This window comes from Rhincodon typus, chromosome 5, assembly GCF_021869965.1.
Source record: "Rhincodon typus isolate 14 chromosome 5, sRhiTyp1.1, whole genome shotgun sequence".
In the NCBI taxonomy this organism is placed as follows: Eukaryota; Metazoa; Chordata; class Chondrichthyes; order Orectolobiformes; family Rhincodontidae; genus Rhincodon; species Rhincodon typus.
Genome location: NC_063336.1, coordinates 99,712,610 through 99,737,609, shown reverse-complemented (window position 1 = coordinate 99,737,609; position 25,000 = coordinate 99,712,610). Strand labels below are relative to the sequence as shown.

The 25,000-nt window shown below is 40.5% G+C and overlaps 2 protein-coding genes and 1 long non-coding RNA gene across 3 annotated transcripts in view; 2 read left to right on the top strand and 1 right to left on the bottom strand.

Annotated features, from left to right (window-relative positions):
• Positions 1-25,000, top strand: part of LOC109915903 (EARP-interacting protein homolog) — a 73,942-nt gene that overhangs the window by 23,360 nt on the left and 25,582 nt on the right. The gene's annotated exons all lie outside the window — the stretch shown is intronic.
• Positions 2,382-4,462, top strand: LOC125483140. Its single transcript, XR_007262108.1, has 2 exons — positions 2,382-2,490; positions 4,213-4,462. It is a non-coding gene; the product is annotated as an uncharacterized LOC125483140 (long non-coding RNA).
• Positions 3,490-20,835, bottom strand: adi1 (acireductone dioxygenase 1). Its single transcript, XM_020520075.2, has 4 exons — positions 20,553-20,835; positions 14,331-14,450; positions 12,419-12,598; positions 3,490-4,121 (listed from the first exon to the last, which is right to left on the bottom strand). Exons 1-4 carry the CDS (start codon positions 20,673-20,675, stop codon positions 4,002-4,004), a joined length of 543 nt encoding a protein of 180 aa, XP_020375664.1. The 5' UTR covers positions 20,676-20,835; the 3' UTR covers positions 3,490-4,001.

Sequence of the window (25,000 nt, the reverse complement as noted above, 5' to 3'; positions counted from 1 at the left end):
AGTTTAGTAGAGTCATTAATTTACACATTCAGTCAAAGTCTTTTTTTACATTCTTCTGCGATCTGGATGTCTCTGGCACGGCCAGCATTTGTTGAGCATCTGTAATTTCCCTTGAACTGAGTGGCTTGCTAGGCCATTACAGAAGGCATTGGTGTGACTCTGGAGAAAAACATAGGGAAGGAGAGCAGGTTTCTCAAGCTATTGCTTTGAACCAATACAATCTGTGGGGTAATGTTAGGTAAGAAGTTCAAGACTTTGACCCTGTCACAAGGAGGAAGTGACAATATATTTCCAAGACAGGATTTTCTGCGATGTGGTAGAAATCTCAATTGTGCTGGTGTGCCAAAGTTCCAGCCATACTTATCTGTCCAGGTAGAGGTCACTGCTTTATGAGTTTAGAAACCTTGACCAGCTGTTGCAGTGTGTGTCTTGCAGGTGGTACACACATAGCCAGTGTGTGTCAGTATTGGAAGAAAAAGATGTTAAAAGTGGTGGATGGTCTGCTTAGACAAGTCTGCTTTGTTATGCATGTTGTTGAGCTTGAGAATTTTTGGTAGTGTGTTTCTCCAGGTAAGCGGTGGGCAGTCCAGCATACTGCTAGTTTCTGCCTTTTAAGTTTTGGGAGTCAAGAGGAGAATTACATACTGCAGCTTCTAAGCTACTTGTGTCCTGTCCAGTTAAGGTTATGCTGATGGCAAGTTTTTGTTGGTGGTAATATTATTAAATGTAAAATGGAGATGGATAAGCTTTCTCTTGTTGGAAATGATCATTGACTGACACTTGAGTGACACACGTTACTTGTAGTCTAATGTAGTCCAGGCCTCGGTTCATGCAGGTATGGACGACATCATTATAAAAGGAATTGGAAATGATACTGAACACTGTGTAATTATTAGCAAACACAGATCTGACCTTATAATGAGGGGAAAGTAGTTAATGAAGCAGTCACTGACCTATGAAACTCCTGCAACAATTCTGGGGTTGATTGGTCTGCAATAACCATCACCATCTTTATGTTGGGTACAGCCCCAACCAACAGAAAGGTTTCCCCTGATCTCCACTGACTTCAGTTTCTCAAGGAGCGCATGATGACACACTCAGGCAGATGCCGCCTTGATGTCAAGGGTGATCACTCTCACCTAACATGAAACAATGAACTGTGGAATAACCTCTGGAACTTTGGGCCATGTTTGGACGATGACTGGAATGAGGTGTGGAGCTGCGTGGCTCTAGCAAAACCCAAACTGGTACATGCTGTGTGCTAACACTGTCAACAACATCTTCCACTATTTCTGATGACTAAGAATGATTTAAGGTGGTAGTATGAGGTATTTCTCCTGCCTTTTCTGGATAGGGCATAACAGGGTGATTTCCCACTTTGTCCTGTAGTTGACAGAACTGTAGCTGTACTAGAACAACTTGGCTCAGGTTAGTCCTGGAGCTCTTCAGCACTAAATCAGTGGGGCTCATAGACTTTGCTTTATCCAATGTGCTCAACCATTTATTGGTACCACATGGAAAGGGTTAAATTGATTGAGGATTGATTCTGTGACGCTGGCAACCCCAGGAGAGTGTTGAGATGAATCAATCAGTCAATAGAATTGGTTGAAGATAATTAAGCCATATCTTTTGTACTTAAATTCTGGGCATCCACCACCACTGAAGACAAGGATGTTTGTGGAGTCTGTACTTCCTATTAGCTGTTTAATTGCCCACCAACATTCATGACTAGATGTGGCAAGACTGCAGAGGCTTGATTTGATGTTGGTTGATTGGTTGGATCACTTGGCTCTGTCTACAGCATATTATTGCCTAGAGCTACTAATCTGAAAATGCCCTTGAATCTTGCCTGGGGTTCTTGTGGTGCAGGGGCAGTGCCTAACTCTGAGCCAGGGGGCCAAAACCTCAAGTCCCACTTGCTCTGGAGGTGTATAATCACATCTTTGAGCACGTTGATTAGACAATATCTTTGGCATACTATTACCAGAAGCACCATGTTAGTGTAGTGGTCAGTACTCCCACCTGCCCTGTGAGAACAGGGTTCAATTCCCGGATGGGCTATATGTACGTTTGGTTTCTTTATGGGTTTTTGTGGCCTAATGGTAGTTTCCCTACTTCTGAGCCAGAGGGCCTGGGTTCAAGTCCTACTTGCTCCCAGAGGTGTGTAATTCATCTTTGATCAAGTTAACTAGAAAATATCTGTGGCATACTCTTCCCATTGTTTAGTGCACAATCCTGTGTTCTACCTTCACTGGTTAGTACTTCATTTTCAAGTATACTTGATGGTAATATACAGGTTGAAGAATGAATTGACAGATTATGGAAGGGTACAGCGCCTCACAGCCAGTTTGAACTGTCTAATTCATGCAGTGCTGATGTCACACCGCACAATGAATGGTGTCCTCAGTGGGAAGGTGCGACTTCTGTCACCACAACAACTGTGGGATGGTCAATCTTCAGGATACCAGCATTGAGATGCATCTGTTCCAGGTAAATTGGTGAGAACAAGGTCAGGTAGGTTATAGAATTTCATAGAATCCCTACAGTGTGGAAACAGGCCGTTCGGCCCAACAAGTCCACACCAACCCACAGAACATCCCACCCAGACCCATCCCCCTAATCTACACATCCCTCAACACTACGGGCAATTTAGCATGGCCAATCCACCCAGCCTGCACATTTTTGGATTGTGGGAGGACACCGGAGCACCCGGAGGAAACCCACGCAGACACAGGGAGAATGTGCAAACTCCACACAGACAGTCGCCCGAGAGTGGAATTGAACCCGGGTCCCTGGCGCTGTGAGGCAGCAGTGCTAATCGCTGAGCCACTGTGCTGCCCCTAAATTATTCCTTCTAGCTTCCCTTTCCATTTGCCCACTCAGGCAGTTACATCGTCAGGATGTGCCAACGTGGTCTGTGATGGTGCATTTAAACATCTCTTGCAGTGGACATCAGAGTTTATTGCGCATCATACATCATACTTTTACCTTCAGTGCTTGGTCCAAGTGTTCAAAGTGGAAGACTGCTAATTCACGAATCTATGCCAAAACATTTCACATCAATTTTGAGGACATTTGGGGCAACTTTCTCCTGTCTGTATTCCAATATGCCATTCCCTCTTTTCAAATTGTCCTACCAGTGCAAGAGGACATACCTACATTTGGTGACGGAAGAATACAGTTAGGACTATGTCAGCCTGTTATTTGACAGTTTGTAGGACAAGTCTCCTCCCAATCTCAGCACAGACTGCCAAATATTTGTGAAGAACAATCTGCAAGGCCAGCTGGGCTGGGTGTGTCAGTGTCAATCCTCAGTGGTCTGTCCAGTTTTTGAAGCTATTTGATATAACTGAGTGGCTTGCTGCGGCATTCCAGACAGCAGTTATGAGGACCTTGGAGGACGATGCTTTGCATCTGGAATCATATTTAGGCCAGGCCAGGTAAGGACAGAAGATTTCCTTCCCTATAGGAATTAGTGAACCAGTTATATTTGTTACAAGAATCCAGTAGCTTCATAGCTACTGATGCTAATACAAGTTTTTATTTGATTTATTCCATTGACAGAATTCAAATTCACAATTGGCATGGTGGGGTTTGAACTAGCATCCTATCAATGTCATTCTACTATACCCATTGTTATTGAAAATGTAGTGGTTGCTGATAATAAGTCAATATATTGAAAAAGACACTCCAAATTTACCAATGTAGAACACCCAAAATAAAATCAAGGCAAATGTGAAGTATATTAAACAAAACAATCTGGGCTCACAGTGAAATATCATGAAGTTTTCTTTTCCCCCCACAGTTAATTCTTAACAAAGCCAGTTATTATTTCTTCTGTCATGAAGTTTAAATTTCTAAACTCATTAGTGTTAAGGACCTATCAGCGTTGCCTGAAAAGCATCAAAATAAGTTCCAGTAAAAAGTTCTTCACAGTTATTGTTGAATTGCATGATTTCAAATTACAAAATGACATGTATTTCTCTGCCACCATGTAGAATTCAAAGTCTTTCATTAAGAAATTGAATGTATTTCTTGCGGGCTTCAAATTCATCAGCTGGGCGATAATATGGAGTCCAAACTGGTTCTCCAACGAACAGTCTCATAGCTTTCACATAATTCTGCAATGTAAAACAAAAGGTAAATATATGCTTGGCAGTATACAGCTTAAACATTGCGAAAAGTTAAGATTTTTATATCTTTGCTCACCAGAACTAAGAACAAGAAACATGGAAGAAAACGGACACAATTTTTACACAGAGAAGAGGGTATTGATTGGTTGTACCATAACTGACATAGAGACACTGCAAGAACAGTTAACTGTCAATCTTAATTCTCAAACCTGGCAGATAGATTCTGATTGGTCAGGGTGTTGCTATGCGGCAAAGTTTAATTATCTTCATGACCCCTTTTATTTAAAAGGATGCAGTGTATATAAAAGAACTATTTTTATCAACATAAATCAGGATCCTGTGTATTTACGTACATGTAAACACATCACATTGTGTATAAGGCTCATGATCTTAAACTGGTTTCTGGTGTAACTCTTAGTACAGCCCGGCTTATTTAATAAATGATTTTGAATGGCAGAATCATATCTAATGGTGGATATACCTTTCTAAAGCTTGCAAGCTTGGACTAATTGAACATGAGTGACCTGCTGCCTACTGTGCATGGTCAATGAAATGTACTGTTTGATACAGTCTACCAGTCATTGCGATGTATGGTCTATATATCTGACATCATATTAGTGTTGAAACTCATATCACGTTACTCATTTGTGCGGTAGGCAAAATGTCTTTTCGGCTAAACTGCAGCTATTGGGGCTTCTGAGTTGAAAATGCAGGAAGAAAGGGTTTACTTATTTTGCATGCCTCAGGGACCTCCCTATTATAGACTCAACACATGCCCACCCACACCGCCAAGGCAAAACTCCATTTTGTGCTGCCACCTAGCCACCAAAACCATCCCTTCCTAAATGCCTTGCCACCCAGCCCCTCCTCCCTAGATTGTTCAAGCTCATACAGCCCTAAAGACTGGAAGTTGTCTTAGTCTCAAATTCACTCCTTTTTTTGAAATGAGCCTCCTCGCAGCATCCACTACTGTGTTCTGACACTGCTGGGAATGTTAGAGCTACTAGCCAATCAGATTGACCAGCAGCAGTTGACGGTAGGATTTTCTCCCAATGGAGGGGGGGAGGCTGCAAAGCCATAAGATATAGAAGGCCATTCAGCTCTGCCATTCAATGAAATCTTGCATGATCTGATAATGCTTAACTCCACTTTCCTGCCTTTTCCCTCTCTTCCTTGATTGCCTTACTGATTAAAATCTGTCCATCTCAACCTTGAATCTATGTAACAAAGTTCCACTCTCTGCTCATTAAAGCCACTGGCAGCTTTCACACTGCAGAGCAGGCTTTTTTTTTAATTAATGGAGGGGATGATCAGTGTGCCAGCCTGCAAATTTCAGTCCAATGACTGACGCCATGACACAGCCCAGTAACAATCCAAAGCAGTTTTTAATGAAATTGCAACAAACCTCAAAAACTATAAAGTGCAACAAAGCGTTCCTTAAACAGCACACAGGTATTCACTTGCCTTTCTCTAAAAAAAAGGAACAGATTTCACAACTTCCTACCCACAATGGCTGCAAATATTAGAAGGTGCAGAGATTTAGTGCTGTCACTATGCACGCCAAGAGTCTCACAGTGTGACGCAGTGCTGTCACTATGCACGCCAAGAGTCTCACAGTGTGACGCAGTTCAAATCAAGGTCCATCATCAATCTGCAGGCATGGAAATTGATGGTAGAATGCTGAGCTGCATGTTCAATTACTCCCTACACTCCAGTTATTTTTCTTTAAGTCCTGCATATATCAAACAATTTACAGGATTATGCAAATCTACAGATATGCCACCGACACTCATATAAGAGCAAACCTTTGGTCGCTACATTATTCTGGTCTCAATTATTACATTTGAGAGGAGAGTAGTGTCACTCTATTCCTGCTTTCTACAAGTCACAACATCAAATAAAAATATATTTTACCCAATCTCTGGCATGGTCAATCATATGTTATCTCTATATTAGACTTAGAATGAAAAGATCCATTAATTAAGTGTTTTTACTATACTGAAAAAAAAGATCCATTCATTATAAAACAAAACCCATTCAATAGAGATGCAGAATTGCTTAACACGCCATAGACGTAGGAACAGCATTGGGCTGTTTGGCCTATCAAGTGTGCTCCACCATTCACCAAGATCATGGCTGTTCTGATAATCTAAATAACCCAAATTTTAAAAAAACATATTTCTCTCCACTTTAAACAGAAAAATATTTTCAAGCCAAAGATGGTTACTCTTGAAAGCAAAGAAAGTTTGCTCTATTGAAGAGAAAATGCAAACACTAACTCCATGCCTGAAAACACTTCAAACAGAACAGCCATAAAACCCTGTCAGGTGTTCTCCTTGAAGTGAGTTCAAGCAACCAAGACCAGTAATTACCTGGAGCCATGTAGTTTCCAAGAAATGCCTTAAGAAAATGTTTTGATGTGTCTTTTCAACAATATTTTAAAAAGAAATAATCTGGGCATCTCCACAATTCTTCAAACAAAGTCCACAACAGTTGCTAAATATGAAGCATCTTCATAACATGAGGAACTCAATCCAGTTACTTCAGTCTGGGCAGAATAGTAAATACTCATGATTCAATATTCAGCTACTGCAGAATGAGTCTGCACAGCTCAGCCTATGCCTTGAGTGCATTTTAGAAATAAGACTTCTGCTACCATTGTACTAAGCAAACTTTGATACTTTAAATACACGCAAAGATCAATTTTAGCTGCTGAAAAATTGACATTTTTCACAAGCATCTGAAGATCTTGCCTCCAAACTCTTAAATTCAATTTTTTTAACACTAACAAGCTGTCAAGTCTGATTTTACAGCAGGTTACTCTTTTACTCCTAAAGTCAGTAAAACTACTAGGCTATAAATAGGAACAATATTCCTTAAAAAAAATTCCAGTGACCTTGTTAATCTACAAAAGGAGGGAGATAATTTCTTCTTAGGTATGTTGCCCTAACTGTACATCTCCTGTGACTGGCACCTTTAATTTTCTCTAACTCCCCTTTCGAAGAGGGAGGAAGACTGCAGTTTTGTGGATCAATGTCCAGATATCGGGAAGGAATAAACAGTAACAAGGAGCTACAGTCATTCCTCTGTATCCATGAGGGTTCAGTTCCTGAGAATCCCCATGAATAACGAAATTTGCGAATGTGGAGCTCATTAGAAATAGGTTAAAATGGTTAAAAATATCACAGATATGTGATTTTTGCCCACGAATGTTTATTTTTGTTGTTACTTATTTTTTAATGGAGTTAGGTGAATTTGTGATTCATGATTTTGTGGATACAGAGGATTTACTCTATTAGGACTGTTACACTGCATCAAAATTCTGATTAGACATTTTGTTTTAAAATTCTACAGGCTTTTGAACAGAGAGAATTGACCATTCAATTTCTTTTTACTGGGGAGTCAGCAATGAGAGATTTTCAATTTGAAATTGCTACTGAGAGAGGGGTTGGTGGAAATGTTTCATATACAGATTAATCAGAGCGTGGGACGTTATGTCACAGTGAGTAGTTACAGAAGAGGCCATTTTGTCTTTTAAGGGAAAATTAAACATTTGAAGTAAAGGTGAACAAAGAGCAGGGCCACAAGATTCATTTGAACTGCTCTCAATTAAAAACTAGTCATAACATGATGGAATGAATGACTGCTTTCTTTGCTGCAAAACTCAATGGTTCATTGCCTCCAGAATTCTTTTACATTAGGAATTTCTGCTCAATATTTGCTTCATCACACTAAAACAGGATTAATCAAACATTACGAAAGTCGCAACTTTCTTAAAGGTCCAAAAGATTGCATTTTGGTTAGTCAACAAAACGAGTGCCATCTGCACCCAAAATTGCACTATTTTCAAAAGAAGTGCTTTCTCCCCTTAACTGCAACATTTCAGGCAGACTTTTTAATTATATAAAAAAATAATATTTTACAAATTGACTTCCAAAGAAAAGTCATATTTAAAAGTGGTAACGGCGCAATTTAATTAATGCAGCAGAAAGCGGGTTAGAACAGATAATCAATGTATTTAATGACAGCATGAAACTACCTCCTGCAAGTCTAAAATGACTTAAAAAGAGCCATTCCACAGTTATATTGGAGTGCAGTAGTTGGTTTTAGTGCCCCTTTAAAATAAAACTGAGAAGTTTTTTAAATGTTACTACTGATATCTTTACGCACAAAGGCCCACAACCAATGCAATTAGAGAAAACTGTCAGCGGCAATTAGTTAATTTAGTGGGCGTGGACTGTTTCCGCACATTTCTCTATAAATGAGTGCAAAAGATCCGAAGAAACTTTATTTACACCGCATAATTTGCTGTAAACATCCCTTGGTCTTTTGCACCAGTTACACTAGTTTTGGGTGAATTATGTCAATGTCAACCTAGCAGAACTCCAGGAAATACAGCCGGCACTAATCATAGGTTCTTTTATAGCTACATAAATAGGCAAGGGCCACATCACACCCTCAGTACTGCTGGATGATTTGTTAAGATCATGACAGATCTTTGATTTCAACTCCATTTGGCTGCCCAACCTCCATATAATTGTTCAATTTTCTTAGAGCCCTAAAATCCATTAATCTCAGCCTGCAATGCACTCAAAATCTGAGCATCCACTAGGCCCGCTAGGGTGGAGAACTATAATGATTCACAGATTTATCTTCATCCCAGTCCTAAATGACTGACCTTTAATCCTGAAGCTACCACCACTTCTTCTGGACTCTCCAGCCCGGCAATATAACCTCACAAAATTGACACTGCTGAGCCCTCTAAAAATGTATTTGTCCAATGAGATCAAGTCATTCTAATCACTACTGCTTTGGCTCAGTATGAATTCTTCTCCACAAATGTTGGTAAAGTGTCTTGGGACAACTTTCTACTTTAAAGATGCAGAGGAACATACAAGCAGGAAAATGGCCCATCGACTCTGTCCCACCGTGCACCATTATCACAGCTGATAGAACATTTCTATATCTTTTACCCACCCCATTGTCATAATCCTGTACGCTACTGGATATAAGAAACCTATAAATCTCAACCTTAAATGTGCTCAAAGACCAGAGCGCCCACAGACCTCTGGGGTTGAGAATTCCAGATGTTCACATCACTCTGAGTAAAAGAATTTCTCCTCATCTCAGAGTTTTGTGACAGTTCTGAGGAAGGGTCACTGGACCTAAAATGTTAACTCAGTTTTTTCCTTCTGCTGCCAGACCTGCTCTGCTTTTCCAGCAATTTCTGTTTTGTTCCCTGTTTTGTGATATCATCTTACTTTTAAATTGTGCCATCTGCTTCTAGACTCTCCAATAATGATGACTTTTGACCCAGAAATAGTAGTGAGAAAATATCTGATTATTTTTTAAAGGGTGGGTGAAATCCTTGACTCTGGCATCAGGAAGGCAACACACTATCCTAGAGTCTCGCTTGTGGCCACAGAAACGCGTATCTGTGCTCCTGACTATAGAATCCTCCATCACTACTGCTCACCTGTAATTCAACCCTCCCTGTTGTACAACAGAGCACTGCTGCTGTTGCTTTCCCCTGAGAGACCATCCCCACAAAAGGGACATTGAGGGCATATTTTTAATGTGATTGGTAGAACAATTAGATGGAACATATTTTTCACCCAGATTGTGGTAAGAGTCTAGAATTCGCTGCCTGAAAGGGTAGAGGAGACAGAAACCCTGAACTCATTTAGAAGGTACTCAGACCAAGTACTGGAAAATTGAATTGGTCTGAATGGTTCATTTTTCAGTAGGCACACACATAATGGGCAGTGTGGTCTCTGTCTGTAACATAGTCTTTGCTACATTTTCTAAATGTTCTCACTGTCTGAAGATGAAGGGCAGTAAGTGAATTACTGCTAAGGAAGGTCAGTATGGACACAATCGGCTAAATAGCTTATGTGCTGCAGTAATTCTATGATTCTATGAATAAGAAATAGTGGTCCATGAAATCTGGGTAGCCTTGACCTGGGAGCAGCATCAACAGGAAGGAAGTTATGAAATAAGCTTGTGAGCTGGCAGACACTAAGGAAAGCCATAGACACAAAACAGAGCTATAATCAGAGAAGCTGGAGGACAAAGGCAATATTGATAAATGATAGTGTCATGGTAATGTCACAGGACTAGTCATCCAGAGACTCAGGCTAATCACCTGGGGGCATGTGTACAAATCCCACTATGGTAACTGGTGAAATTTACATTCAATTAATAAATACAAATATAAAGCTGATTATCAAGGTCACCATCATGACTATCATCTATTGCCATTAAAACCTGTCTGGCTAAAGAACTAATGTTCTTTAGGGAACAGAAATATACCATGCTTATCTGATCTGGCCGACATGTGACTCCAGATCTACAGAAATGTGTTTGACTCTTAACCGCCTCTGAAAAGGTCTCACAAGCCATTCAGTTCAAGGGCAATACAGAATGGGCAACAACTGCTCGCCAGCACAGCTCCTACTGCATAAAAGAATTTTTAAAAGTACCCAGAAACAGACAAAAAAGACAAACCAGACAGAAATAGAAAGAGGAACACAGAGAACTCTTGTGTTGGGTACTAGAAAATCAGTCAAATCTGGTTAACATTAAAGTAGACAGGACCTTTGGAAGCACTGTACAAGCTACCATAAAAGGACTAAAAGCTGTGTGAATAGATTGGATGCAAAAGAACTAGATATTTTTTCCAAAAATGGCCAAACTGCTAAACAGGGTGTTCCTACTCAGTCAGTTCTAAAGGAATTCTGAAAAGCTACAGTAGCAATGGTTGTTGACCCAAGGGAGACAGGGTTCACAGAGTGGTAACTTGCTGATGATAGCCATACTCGGAGAATCTTGAAGAGGAAAGCTGTTGTTGGATAGTGCTCCTGAACTACCCTGTGTGAAATGGTGCAGCTACCCAGTTGCATATTTGTGTATAGGGTGATGTGGCATGTAAGAAGGATATGGGCAAATGCTGGCAAATGGGACTACATCAGTTTAGAATATCTGGTTGGCACGGACAAGTTGGACCAAAAGGTCTGGTTTCCGTGCTGTACAATTGTGTGACTCTAAGTACCTTTCTTGTGCTGACTATTTAAAGTGAAATTTACCTCTGATTTGAAGTATCATTTGCTTCCAATTCACGCGTAATTTGCAGCAGTTTCAATTCATGGTCAAGTAAAAGCTAAGAAAATGGGTATCTTCTTGGTAATTCCTTCATTTGGGAATCACTGAGTAAATTTGGCTATTTTAGTTTATGTTTCCTCCAGGGAATTGTAACAAAGCTATGTGTTGTGATTATGGAATGAGCTGCACTCCCTTTCCCTGATCTTCCTTGTTTCAATGGGCTTGGGGGTGGCAAGGCTGTGCAGACCAGAAATATCAAACAGTTGGCTGATCTCATAGTGATTTTTTTTTAATGGGACTTAGCACCCCTAGATCGGAAAAGCAGCTTAGGAAGAGGAGGAATATAACAAGAGTTTAACAGGAATTTAACTCCCATTCCATCTCATTTTTCAGTGGCCCCTGGTAAAGATAGGGATTTTGGAGGAGATTGGTCTCAACCATGTTGACCTGTCTCAGTTACATAGCCTGTTAAAATTCTATCAAGCACTATACACCAGGAAAGAACAGTTCAGTAAGGTATCTGAGGGAAAACTGGCTCTTGTTTCACAACAAGGAGAAACCACTTTTGGGCATGGAATTGGGAAAAAGTAGTGAGAAAGGAGAAGAAAAGAAACAAAAGCAATCCACCTCCTCTACTTTCTGATACTCTACTTAACAAGGTTCTGTTCAACCAGTGGAAGTTCTTATTGCACTGAGTTTACAACAATTTAACAGCAGGCTATTATCTGTGCAAAAGAGCGTGAGGAGCCAATAGTTCTGTGAATGACTCACAAAACTGAGGACACTTCAACACTCCCAATAATTATATTGCTGTTGCAAACCACGTGGGACAGTGATTCTGATCCATATCATGGTCAACAGGGAATCCCATAACCTACTATAATGCATGCTGTGAAATCAACATTTCTCAATGTCATTACTAATTTCCTTCCTACATATCATATAATACATGCAGATATTGGTATCAGTAGCAAACACTATATCAAAATGAGAACATCAAAGACTGCAGCAGAGAAGGATTCCAGGTGAATACTAGTCAGCTGGACTTATGTACTACATGTCCCAAAGCTCATTGAGTTTGTTTTGATGCTTTTGGGAAGCTGTCACCATCAATGGCATTAGCACCACTTGTCTAAACTCTAATGTGATCAATAAACTCAATGATGCTGTCTGATGGAGCTTACATTCTCATCCAGCGTGAATCGATGATAGATGCCCGCGGGAAGAGTTATCATGTCTCCCTCCTTCATGGCAATTCGGATCCACTTGTCATCCTTATCTCGTACATCAAAGTATCCACTCCCTGCTAGGATGTAACGAATCTCTTCATCTAGGTGAATGTGTTCCTGGTAAAAGGACTTGATCTAAAGCAAAATAACATACACCTTTGATATCAAAAATAAAACTGTCAGACAATTTGATTGTAAGTTTTTAATTCACTATCATTCATTTGTCAGTGTTTTACCTTTCCACAGAGATATGATATCATAAACAAACTCTCATGATTGGTTCTGAGGAAGGGTCACCAGACCCAAAATGTTAATTCTGATTATTTTTCCACAGATGCTGCCAGACCTGCTGAGCTTTTCCAGCAACTTCTGTTTTTGTTCTCATGATTGGTGTCTGCTCAAGCAAGGAGAGTGAGCCAGTCTGAACCTGTACTATTCTACTGTTGAGTGATGGGAGTCAGGGTGCGCAGCAGAGTGGCCCAGAGGAGTGGGCTGTAATTTCTCTCTATTACAGGATGGCTGGTTTGCTGCACGGCAGTGGCAAAATCAACCTAACAAACCACTCAGGATTCACCGAGGAGAGGTCGGCTCAGATGTCAGTGATGCAGTGATTCAAGCTCAGCTCGGAATTATCTGTAATTATACGTTCCCCACGTTTTGTGAGACACATTGACAATACAGGCAGCAGTTACCAGGCTGAGGTCGCTGTGCTAGGCAGTGCTATCATTTTGTTTTAATTATTTTCTTTCAAAATGCAGACACCACACGTTTCAGTGTGCTGGAATAATCCGTTTGATTCGGTTCAGCACTAGCTCCATTTAGAAGGGAGAATCTTTTTTACACAGAGGAGAGTGCCAAAAGGTTTAATCAATCAATCATCAACTGCTGCAGCATTGCGTTCATGTGGCACAGTGCTGCCTCCTGCTGTCCACACTATCAAACAGCAGGCTTTCTCACTTCCAAGACAGTCTCAATTTTCAAAACTGGAGTATATTTCACAAAAGAAAGTGTTCAGTTTGATAACATTTTACTGGTGATCAGCATACAACCAATTACTCTGAAGCAGTAGCTGTTATGCAGGCAATGTGGCGCCACTGTCATAGTGCATTGTAAGATCCCATTAAACACTGACAAGATGAATGGTTCACTATTGTATTGGAACGTAGCATTTGAGTGGTGAAAAGTGTTGGATCACCCAGACAGCATCCTAGTTTATGCTGTTTAACATGTACTGGAGCAGATGGACATTAATTTCAGATCATCAACTAAAGCCATAAGCAGCATTCCTTCGGTACTCCAGTGGAGTGTCAGCCTAAATTATGTGTTCTATTCTGTAGTGGGACTAAACCCCTCATGCTTCTAACTTAAAGGTAAGGGCGCTACCAGTTAAGCTAATTTGACATTAAAAGAAAAACTTGCAGTTATATAACAAAGTTCCTGTCCATTGAACATTGCAAACTGCATAATAGCCAATAAAGTACGTTTGTAGTGTAATCACCCCTGTAATGTAGTCAATTAGTGCACAGGAATGAGATAACATCCAGATGATCTATTCCTTCTTTTAAGGAGGCTGAAGGATAATTATTGACTAAGACACTAGGGAGATATCCACCACTCTTCTTTGAAATACATTCATAGGAAGCACACATCCAGCCAGGAGGGCAGATGGGTTCTCAGTTTAACAACTGATTGGAAAGATCACATCTCTGACACTGCAGTGGTCTCTCAGTGCTACACTACAGTATCAATTCAGAGTCTGCATTCAAGTCTCTATGGCTATATGACTATGACTAAAGATGACAGACTTGACAGCTTGCTTGTATATAAAAAAAAACTCAATCATGCAAACCATAAAGTAAACAATTACTTTTTCCTCATAGTTTGGCATTGTGTCTTTGTGTATATTTACTATATCCATCCAGGTGTAATTCCGCTCTTTACGGATCTTCTGCAGCTTCAGATCATCCTCAAATTTATTAGGATCCAACTGTAAAGCAAGAACACATGAGTGACTCATAAAGTGATGCACAGCAGGAAGACAACCTATATTTTTAAAAATACTTAATGCTCAATTGGAACAACAAACACAAAAATGAACGATGGACTAAAGTTTATCTGATGAAACCTTTTTGAGTGGGAGTTTTTTTTAGGATTTTCTTCCTTGTGCTGAAATGTCAACAATATCACTGATCTTTCCAATTATTAATTAAACTATAAATATCATGTCTAGAACTATACAATGTAGAGTATTAGCAATATTGCTAATTGATCTAAGTTTAAATTAACCACATCTTGATTTACAGCCCATTCTCCTATAACGCGATAGTTGTGTTTTTGTGTGACCTCGCACTGTAGAAAAATCATTTATAAATAATTGCCATAGAAAATCACATTATAGGTAAATCGCTTTAGAAAATCACTATACTGTACAGTAGAAAGTTCACATTATCCAAACAGCACCCACTATTCATCAAACAAATTACAGCCAATTCGCAGTAACAAAATATGCATTATAACAGAAATACCTTATACCTTAGACAGAATTTTTCTTCAATATACTCTACCATATCTACTGTCATTTTAATCCAAATTTCTGCCTATGCTTTCAATCCTCTTTATTTTCAATCATTTTAGCATTCTTCACATATGAATTTGCTTCTGATCCTCAATGAAGAAGTCACAAGAAAATATTTAAAAACTCACACTGATCTGTTAAACACTCCCCAGCCAATTAATGTCATTTTCTGTAGCGATGCAGCACGTCTGCCACTGAAGTATATTACAGCATCGTAGTTGTACAAAGACAAAGGCAATCTTTTTAGGATTATATCCTCAGAACTAAACAGTTCCCAATTATGTTTCTCCAGGCTTGTATTTGCTTACACTGCTTATATTTCCAGCTGTGCAACTATGAAACTTATTATAGCCTGGTATGTCATATTTGCTTTCCAGTATATTTTTTCATCTCTTTGTGTCTATCAGTGTGTTGTAAATCTGCTATCACTATTCATTGGAATGTTGTAGGAATGGAGATCATTTTGAATGTAGGAGGTCAGAATATATGATGCATTCTGCCGAAGTGCATTCATCCTCTTAGTTCCTTGCTCTCATATTCTGAATATCATGTTCACAGGAACAAAGGCACTGCAATATGGTGATAATAAGTCAATAACCATGTTTGTCAAATTTATTTACAGGACCTAGAGACTTGCAAGTCCTGAGGAAAAGCCCCTTCCGTAAAGGCACTTGTTTTTATAGCAAGGTCTCGTGGTATCATATCAAATATGAGTAAGGAAACTTGCTGCTGGGCTATCACCTCCCATTTTAATGAGTCAGTATTCTTCTATTAAAAGTAAAGTACACAGATGCTGGAAAACTGAAAAAAAAAACATAAAATACTGGATAAGCTCAGCAGTTCTGGCAGTGTCTGTGGAGAGAGAAATAGATTTAACATTTCGAGTCCAGTATGACTCTTCTTCAGAAATGTTCAGAGGTTGTCCTCTTCAAAGGCATTTGGAAAAGTACATGAATAGGTAAGGTCTGGAGGGATATGGGCCTGGAGCAGGCAGGTGGGACTAGTTTACTTCGGGATTGTGTACGGCATGGACTGGTTGGACCGTGCTGTATGATGTTATGACTATGACTCTTATGTTGAACATCACCTTAAAGAAGAACTGAGGATTGCAAGGGCATTAAATGTATCCTATATGGGGACATCAATGTCCATCGCCAAGATTGCCTGAGCCCTGAAAGACATAACTGTCATATCGGACTTCAAGGAAGAGATGACAGAACAAGAAAAAAATTATTTGAACTCATCCTTGTCAATCTATCTGATGTAGATGCATTCATCTATAATGGGATTGGTATAAATGCCAGTTGCATATTACTTATGGAAATAAAGTCCCACCTACACACTAAGCACAGATTTCACTACGCATGTGATACTACCACCATGTGAACAAGAATAGACACAGAATAGATTCAGCAGCTTAAAATTGGAGATCCACAAAGCACTGTAGGCCATCAACAATTATGGAACCACACAGCATAATTTGTAAACCCATGAGCTAGCATATTCCCGCACTCCTCCACCAAGCATGATGGCCAACCTTTGTTCAAATGAGTAGTGCAGTACTGAAGGCCTGAAGTAGCCCCAAACCTCACTGAAGATCAGAAAATCTGGTGCAACAGCATACATGCTCAATCATGGATGGTGAGGTTATAGTCAAGCTAAGCCATCCAACAAACAATGGTACGAAGACAGAATGTGTTGCAAACAATTCAGATGGAATTTATTTATTTGCAATTTATTAACATCTTAGCCATTTGGTAGTACAGAACTTGAATACTGCTGAAGAAAAAGGCACTTTTTGTTGGAGCTTTTTGTCTTGCTCTCATCAGGGCATCCAACCACAAGAATACCAATGTAAAAGGGAAACAACATTTTATACTTTATGAGAAGAGAGTGCAGATTGGTTGGCAAGTGCATGCTGATTGGTAGTGTCATTGCACTGAGTTGAAACTAGCTCAGCGGGTGCAAGAGATACTGTGTGTGTGTTAGTTCAATAGCTGCATAATGTAACTTAGGAAAAGAACTTGGCAGAGCGAGCTCACACATGTTGGCCTTCAAAAGACTAAGACAAGGTTCACCAGTTTCTATTTTAACGCTAGGAGCATGATTGGTAAGATATGAGTGAAGGACCTGGATTGACACATGGAATTGCAATGTTTTGGCTATCACAGGGAAGTGGTTGATGGAAAGACAGGACTGGCAACTCAACATTCTTGGGTATAGGATCTTCAGGCGAGACAGGGGAGGTTGTAAAGGAGAAGACAGTGTCACATTTTTAATTAAGGAGTCGGTTACTGCAGTAAGGAGGGATAGTATCTGGAAGGGTTGTCAAATGAGGTTTGTGGATAGACACTAGGAATAAAAAGAGGACAGTCACACACTTAAGAGGGTATTATAGGTCCCCAAACAGGTAACAGGCAATTGAAGAGCAGATGTGTAGACAATTCACCGAGGTGTGTAAAAATAATGAGGGTAATTATATTAAGTGATTTCAACTACCCCAACATTAATTGGGATGATTGTGGTATGAAGGGTGTCGAGGGGACAGATTTCTTGAAATGTATTTAGAAGAGCTTTTTATATGAGCATCTAGAAGGTCCAACTAGGGTCGGTGCGATGTGGGACCTAATCCTGGGGAACAAACTAGATAGGTGTTCAAGGTGTCAGTGGTAGACCATTTTCGTGAAAACAACCACAACGCCATGCATTTTAAGCCTGTAACAGAAAAGGAAAAATATTGTCTATAAAAAAGGGTTTTGGATCAGGGAAAGGCAGGTCTTATTAAAATAAGGCAGGAACTGGCCAAAGAAGAGTGGGAACAACTACTTGAGGATGAATCTACAGCAGAAAACTGGGAGCTGTTTAAAAAAGAACTGGGGAAAGCACAATCCCAACATGTTACTTTTAAGGTGAAACGTAGGAGCAACAAGTCCAGAGAAATCTTGATGTCCAGGAAAATTCAGGACTGAATTCAAAGGAAAACAGAGGAGTATAATAGGACCAAAAGGAACAAATCAGCGGAGGCTCAAGTAGAGAAAGTACCAGGGAGAATTTAAGAAAGCCACTAGGAGAGCAAAGAAGGGGCATAAAAAGACACTGGTGGGCAAGATTATCGACAATCCCAAGATATATCTACAAGTATAATATGTTCAAGCTGTAGAGCACTTTCATCAGGGCACAGCTGGAGTACTGTATGCATTCTGGTTTTTGCATTATAGAAAATGTGATTGCGCTGGAGGGTTGCAGAGAAGATTCACCAAGATTTTGCCTGAGATGGTGGAATTTAGCTATAAGACAAAGGGTGGATACACCCTGGTTATTTTCTTTGGAGCAGAGAAGGTTGAGGGACGGACCTGATCAACGGGTGTAAGATTATGAGAGGCATCGACAGGTTGAATAGAAAGCAGCTGCTCCCCTTAGCTGAAGGGTCAATAATAAGAGGGCACAATGTTAAGGTGAAAGACAGGTGGTGTCCTCCTCAAGGCAACAAGTTCTGACAGTGTGGGAGCAAATTACTGCAGATGATGAAGAGCTGACAAAGAGTCATCTAGACTCGAAACAGTAGCTTGCTCTCTCTCTACAGAGAGAGCTGTCTGACCTGCTGTGATTTCCAGCATTTTTTGCTTTCAAACGCTGACACTGTCAGTGTGGTCATAAGTATCATAAGATATAAAATGTTTTTCAACATAGTATAACTGAATTATTAACAGGTATGTGGTTAATAAGATTTGTTGAGTAAAGACAAGCCTTGTAATAAATTATTTTATACTCATGTAGTGTTCTGAACTGATCATTTGATAAGAGTTTTTTTACTTTTACCAGAATATTTCAACCTCTATCTGTGGGATTTTTCCTGAAGACCACTGCTGGCACCTTGTAGTATTCACCACCTCTACCAGTTTTTTCTGCTGGATCAGGGTTGTTTGAGGAACCAATACTGTCACTATTGAAATAATCTTGGGACTACCTAGTGATTAGTGGTAGAGGATAAAACACCATAGAGTTTTTGCACTGCTCTTAGGTAATGAGGAGGTCTATTTCATGATAGTAATGAAATACAACTATATTTGTATCATTATGAGAAACTTAGGGAGCAGGGACAGATGTATATTTGCTCAAAGCTAGAATAGAAATATTTATCTCCACCACAGACTGTGTCACATCAGTAGAAAGGATGAGCTTAATGTAACCCATTCAAAAGTATTACTTTATACGATGCTACCTTCACCCCACTTTAAATTTGTTCCATGTTCCATGTAACTTTTATTTAGTTTCTTTCTTAGATATCTGTGCAATAACATAATCAACAGCTTAGCCAGCCAGATTCTGAGAATTCCAGAAATGGAAGTTTGACTTTAATATCAGCAGTGCTTGCTGTTTCCTGAAAATCTCATCTGTCATAGTACATGAAGGGCTCAAAACTGGACGAAAAGACTTTGGGCTGTTTGTCATGTTATTAATTTTTATTACTCATTTGTGGCATATGAGTGTCAAAGGCTGGGCCAGCATTTGTTGCTCGTCCCTAGCTACCTTTGAGAGGATAGCCATGAGCTGCCTCTTTGAACTGCTGCCGACCATTTGGATTAGGTAAACCCACAATGCCATTAGAGAGGGAGTTCCAGGATTTTGAGCCAGTAACACGGATGAAATGGCGACATATTTCCATGTCAAGACTGAGAGTAGCTTGGAGGGGAACTTGCAGGTGATGGTGTTCCCATACATCTGTTGCCCTTCTAGGTGGTAATGATCTTAGATTTGGTAGGTGCTGTCTAAGGAGCCTTGGTGAATTTCTACAGTGCATCATCTGGATGATACACACTAGTGCAACTGATGGTTGGTGATGGAGTGACGAATGTTTGTGGATGTGGTGCCAATCAAATGGGCTACTTTGTGCTGGATGGTATCAAGCCTTTTGGAGTGTTGGTGGAGCTGCACACATCCAAACAACTGGGAACTATTTCATTATGTAATTAATCTGTAATTTTTTTCACTGTATCTACAAAGTTATAAATGTATACATCCAGTGAATAACATATAATGGAAGAAATGAATATGGTTTATATATGGTCCTATAATGTACTTTTATGAAAAGTAGATTTTGGGGATGTACAAAACGTAAGTGTTTTTAAAGTGATATCTTACATTGCTGCGTGGAAATATGCGTTTATCCGAGGGAACTTCAGATTTTTTTTGCTAAACCCGAGAACCAAACGGTTGGGTGATTGGGAACAAGTTGAAACAAATCAATATCCAGACATGTAGAAAACTTAGTGCGTGGGGGCTGGTCTGGTAATGGAGGTCTTGTCCTCCGGTTGGCGAACTTGTTGAACAGTGGTTGGCTATGTTAGCACATTCTAAAAACGTGTAAACGCGGCAGCCAGACGTGCAGTTCCGCAAATTTGTGTCAACCAATAACTCACTAAAGAGACAGAGAGAAAATATTCGACTCCATCTGAGAAGAGTGAGGTTTGCTGATCAATGCACTGTTGCCCTGGCCTGCAGTCCTGGCCTCACCTTCCAGTACAAGATGCCGTGTTTCTCCAGTTCCTCCAGTGTCACAGCTACGTTGGGCCGCCTCTTGTGCGGCTTGCGCTGGTCATCGTCCGAGTCGTCCATGTACCAAGCTTCTACGCCCATGGCTGGCTTCTCTTTCACGGCCTTTTCCTTTCAGCAGGAATCGTTTCCTCACCCGCGTTCCTGCAGCAAAGCGTTGCACAGAGATCACAGACACCAACCAACTCTCAACTCCGCACAACAGACAGGGGGAGGGGAGCTGAAACTTCAAACCTATCCTGAAGTGTATGCTTGTGAAATTGACAAATAATTCACTCTGGCTAAATGCAACCTCATTGACTTTGTTTGTTTCAACGCACGAAGTTTTCTTTAAGCGTGCTTAGGGTTCCCTTACTTCAGAAAAGAAAAAAAAATTGCTACGATTTTTTGCCAGGTCAAACGTTTTTATTAAAAAAAATAGTTTTGCTGCAACCACAATAGTGTGCATTCACATTGTCATTGAAAACTGAGAGTGAAACATTGATTTTGTGATGAGTTGAGACTGGGCAACCCTATTGGGATTTTCTAATCCTTGTAGCCAGTATAGAACAAAGAATCCCCGCCCACCACCACTCTATGTTATTGTCTCCGGACGCGCTTTGTGCACAGCAAACTCTCACAAGCATTACTGTCAGGTAGTTGTAGAAGATTGAACGGCACTGTTTGAAGAAACACAGAATCTGGGCAATATGGGATGGCCAGTAAATGCTGGTCTAACCATTGACACCCTCATCCCATCAATGAATTTAAAAAAAAAACTCATTCTACTGTGTGAACTGTTCCAAGCATGTTCTTTATTTATAAGTATCTGTTCATGGGATGTGGGCATCAGTCAGTGGGCGAAGATTTATTGCCCAGCCTGAATGCCTCTTGGAAGGTGACAAGACTTGGGCCTCCTTCTTGAACTGCTGAAGTCTGTGCAGTGTAGGAGCACCCACAGCGTGTCTAGGTAGGGAGTGACAGGATTTTTTGTCCCAGTGCCGGCGAAGGAACGGCAAAATAGCTCCAAGTATGTTGCTTGGAGGTGGTGTTCTTCCCATTGCATCTGCTGCCCTTGTCCTTCGAGGTGGTTTCAATCACAGGTTTGGAAAGTGCTGTTCAAAGGAGCCTTAAGTTTCTCTTACAATTCTGGTTGTCACCTCTGGAGGCTTGATTGCATGTTTTCTGCATACGTGACCACCACAATTTTGTGGAGTTTACCATTTTATAATTAGGTTCTCTATAATCAAGTAATTTTGTTCTTAGTTTCACACCAGCATCTCACATGCTCCAGGAGGCCAGCAGTGAGCAGGGAAGATGGGCATCCACAGAAAATGAAGAGGCAAACTGGGGCAGGGCTGAGTGGAAATCGAAGGTATTCTGCAAACGTCAACATTGTCATCATAGAACAGGTGGGGAACACACTGCAGTGGGAATTACCCTCTTGGGCTGACCAGAGGCATTGGTCTACATCTCCCCATTTCAGCCCCCTGAGTCTGCTCCACCATTCAATGATATCATGGCTGATCTAATTATCCTTAATTCTACTTTCCTGCTTTTTCTCCATATTCCTAGATTCCCTTACTGACTAAAAAGCTGTCTATCTCATCCTTGAATATGCTTAACTACCCACCCTCCACAGGCCTCTGAGTGAAGAATTCCACAGATTCATTATCCTCTGAGAGAAGAAATTACTCTTCATCTCTGTCTGTCCGACCCCTGACTCTGAAAGTATGCCCTCTGGCCCGAGGTTCTTCCCATAAGGGGAAACATCTACACTGTCAAGTCCCCTAAGAATTTTAAATGTTTCAATAAGGTTGCCTTTGATTCTTCTAAATTCCAACGCAGGCCCAACCTACACAACTTTCGTTGTAAGACAGTCTTTTCATACCTGGTATCAACCTAGCAAATCTTCTTTGGATTGTTTCCATTGCCAGTGTATTTATCCTTAGATAAGGGGTACAAAACTGTTCACAGTATTCCAGCTGTGGTCTGAATATTGCTCTGTGTAGTTTTGGCAAAACTACCCAAATTTTGTATTCCACTCCCTTTGAAATAAAGGCCAACATTCACTTTGCATTCCCCATCACCTTCTGAACTTAGATATTAGCTTTTTGTGATTTTTGTGCAAGGATTCCTAAATCCCTCTTATGCAGCTTTCTGCAGTCTTTCTTCTTTAAAATACAATACAGCCCCTCTATTCTTTCTGCCAAAGTGCATAACCATACATTTTCCCACATTATATTCTATCTGCCAAATTTTTGCCCAATCACTTAACTGTCTATCTTCCTCTGCACACTGTTTGTGTCATCCTCAGCACTTGCCTTCCCACATGGCTACTAGTGGAACCTCCCCAGATATGCGAAGCTCTCTGAGATCCAGCTAGCTGTAAACATAAGTTACAATTCTCCCATGTGTGCAATGGAAGGTGCTGCAATACATGATCTGGCTATGTTTCAACTTCATCTGAATTAAGCTGTGGAATTGGACCAGAGACTATTGGCAACACCAAAACAGTTACACAGATGCTTAAAAGATGTGAGTGCACCCAGTACAACTCCTTCAATAGTTTCCTTTTGTGCTTTGGATCAGAGTTCTGATGAAGAGTCACTGGATTCGAAACGTTAACTCTGCTTTCTTCCCACACATTTTGCCAGACCTGCTGAGTTTCGCCAGCAATTTCTGTTTTTGTTTCAGATCTCCAGCATCTGCAGTTCTTTGTTTTATTTGTATAAAGGAATGTAGATAGGCTGGATGATTGGACAAATGGAGCACAATGTGGGAATTTATAAAACTGTCTGTTTTGGCAGGAGGCTTAACAAATATTATCTAACTGGTGAAAGATTACAGTGCTCGGAGATACAGGGTGATCTGGATGTCTAGCGCAAGAGTTGCAAATTGTTAAAATGGAGGCACAGCAAGTAATTAGGAAAGTCAATAGAATGTTATAATGTATAGCAAGGGAATTTAGTAGAAAAGTGGGATGTTTATGCTTCAGTTATAGAGGCCATTGATGAGATCACATCTGGAGAACTGTGAACAGTATTGGTCTCCTTATTTAAGGAAGGATGTAAGTGTATTGGATGTTGTTCAGAGGTTTAATAGACTAATACCTGGAATAGGCAGCTTGTCTTGTATGGAAATGTTGGAGAGGTTAGGCTTATATCTGCTGAAGTTTAAAAAAGTGAGGGGCAACTTGATTGAAACATATAGAATCCTGAGAAGTCTTGGGACTTGAACACAGACCTCCTGGCTCAAAGGTAGGGATACTATTACTGTACCACAAGAACCCTGTTCCACTAGAGGACATTTCTTTTACTCAACCCGTTCAGCGATCTTATTACACACCTCTGGAGAAGGTGGGACTTGGACACAGACCTGGACCAGAGGTGGGAACACTACTACAGCACCACAAGAACCCACCTTCACTAATGGATACTTCCATATACCCAATTACCATTAGATATTTCATCAATTTACTGTATAGTTTACAAGATGCACTGCAGCAACTCAAGATCACAACTGTCACTGGGCCAGAAACCTAGAACTCCTTTCCTGAAAGCACAATGTGTACACTTGCTCCAAATAAACTTCAACAGCTCAAGATGTGGGTCACCACCATCTCAAGGATGGGTAACAAATACTGAGGTAGCCACCATATCTTTTATACTGGGAATGATTTTTTAAAAAGCCCATTGAGCATTTTCTAGATATTTGGAAGAATAATTAGTCTCATGTTATTGCTCCTTACCTATAGCTCAAAAAATGTGCTAATTTCAAATATTTTATTTATTGTTGTGATCCCTGGAGAGACTTTTGACTTTGAACAGAAAGGAATCCTTACAACAGAAATGGAAAGAAACATACACAGATTCACCTTTATAAACTGTTAATGTAACAACTAAACCAAAACCAACATGTTTCAAACATGCAGGGATAGCAAGAATTGCAGATGCTTGAATCAGAGACAACACAATATGGAGCTGGAAGAACAAAACACCTCATATCCCGCCTCGGGAGCCTACAGCCTGATGGCCTAAGCATGGAGTTCACCAGTTTTAAAATCTCCCCAAACCCGGCTTCATCCCAGGTCCAACCCTCTATCTCATCCCCACCTCCTTGACATGACACAACCTGTCCATCTTCTTCCCCACCTATCTGCCCCTCACTGACTAATCCCCATCAATCCCTACCTGCACTCACCTATCACCATCCCACCTACCTTCCCCAACCCCACGCCTTCTCTCTCTATTTACTTCCCAGCTCTTTTTCCCCTCCCCATTTCTGAAGATGGGTCCTGACCTGAAACGTCAACTTTCCTGCTCCTCTGATGTTGCCTGGCCTGCTGTGTTCCTCCAGCTCCATACTGTGTTGTCTCTGTTTCAAACATGCAGTTATTTGCCTATTACTTAAAATAAGGAAGTAAACTT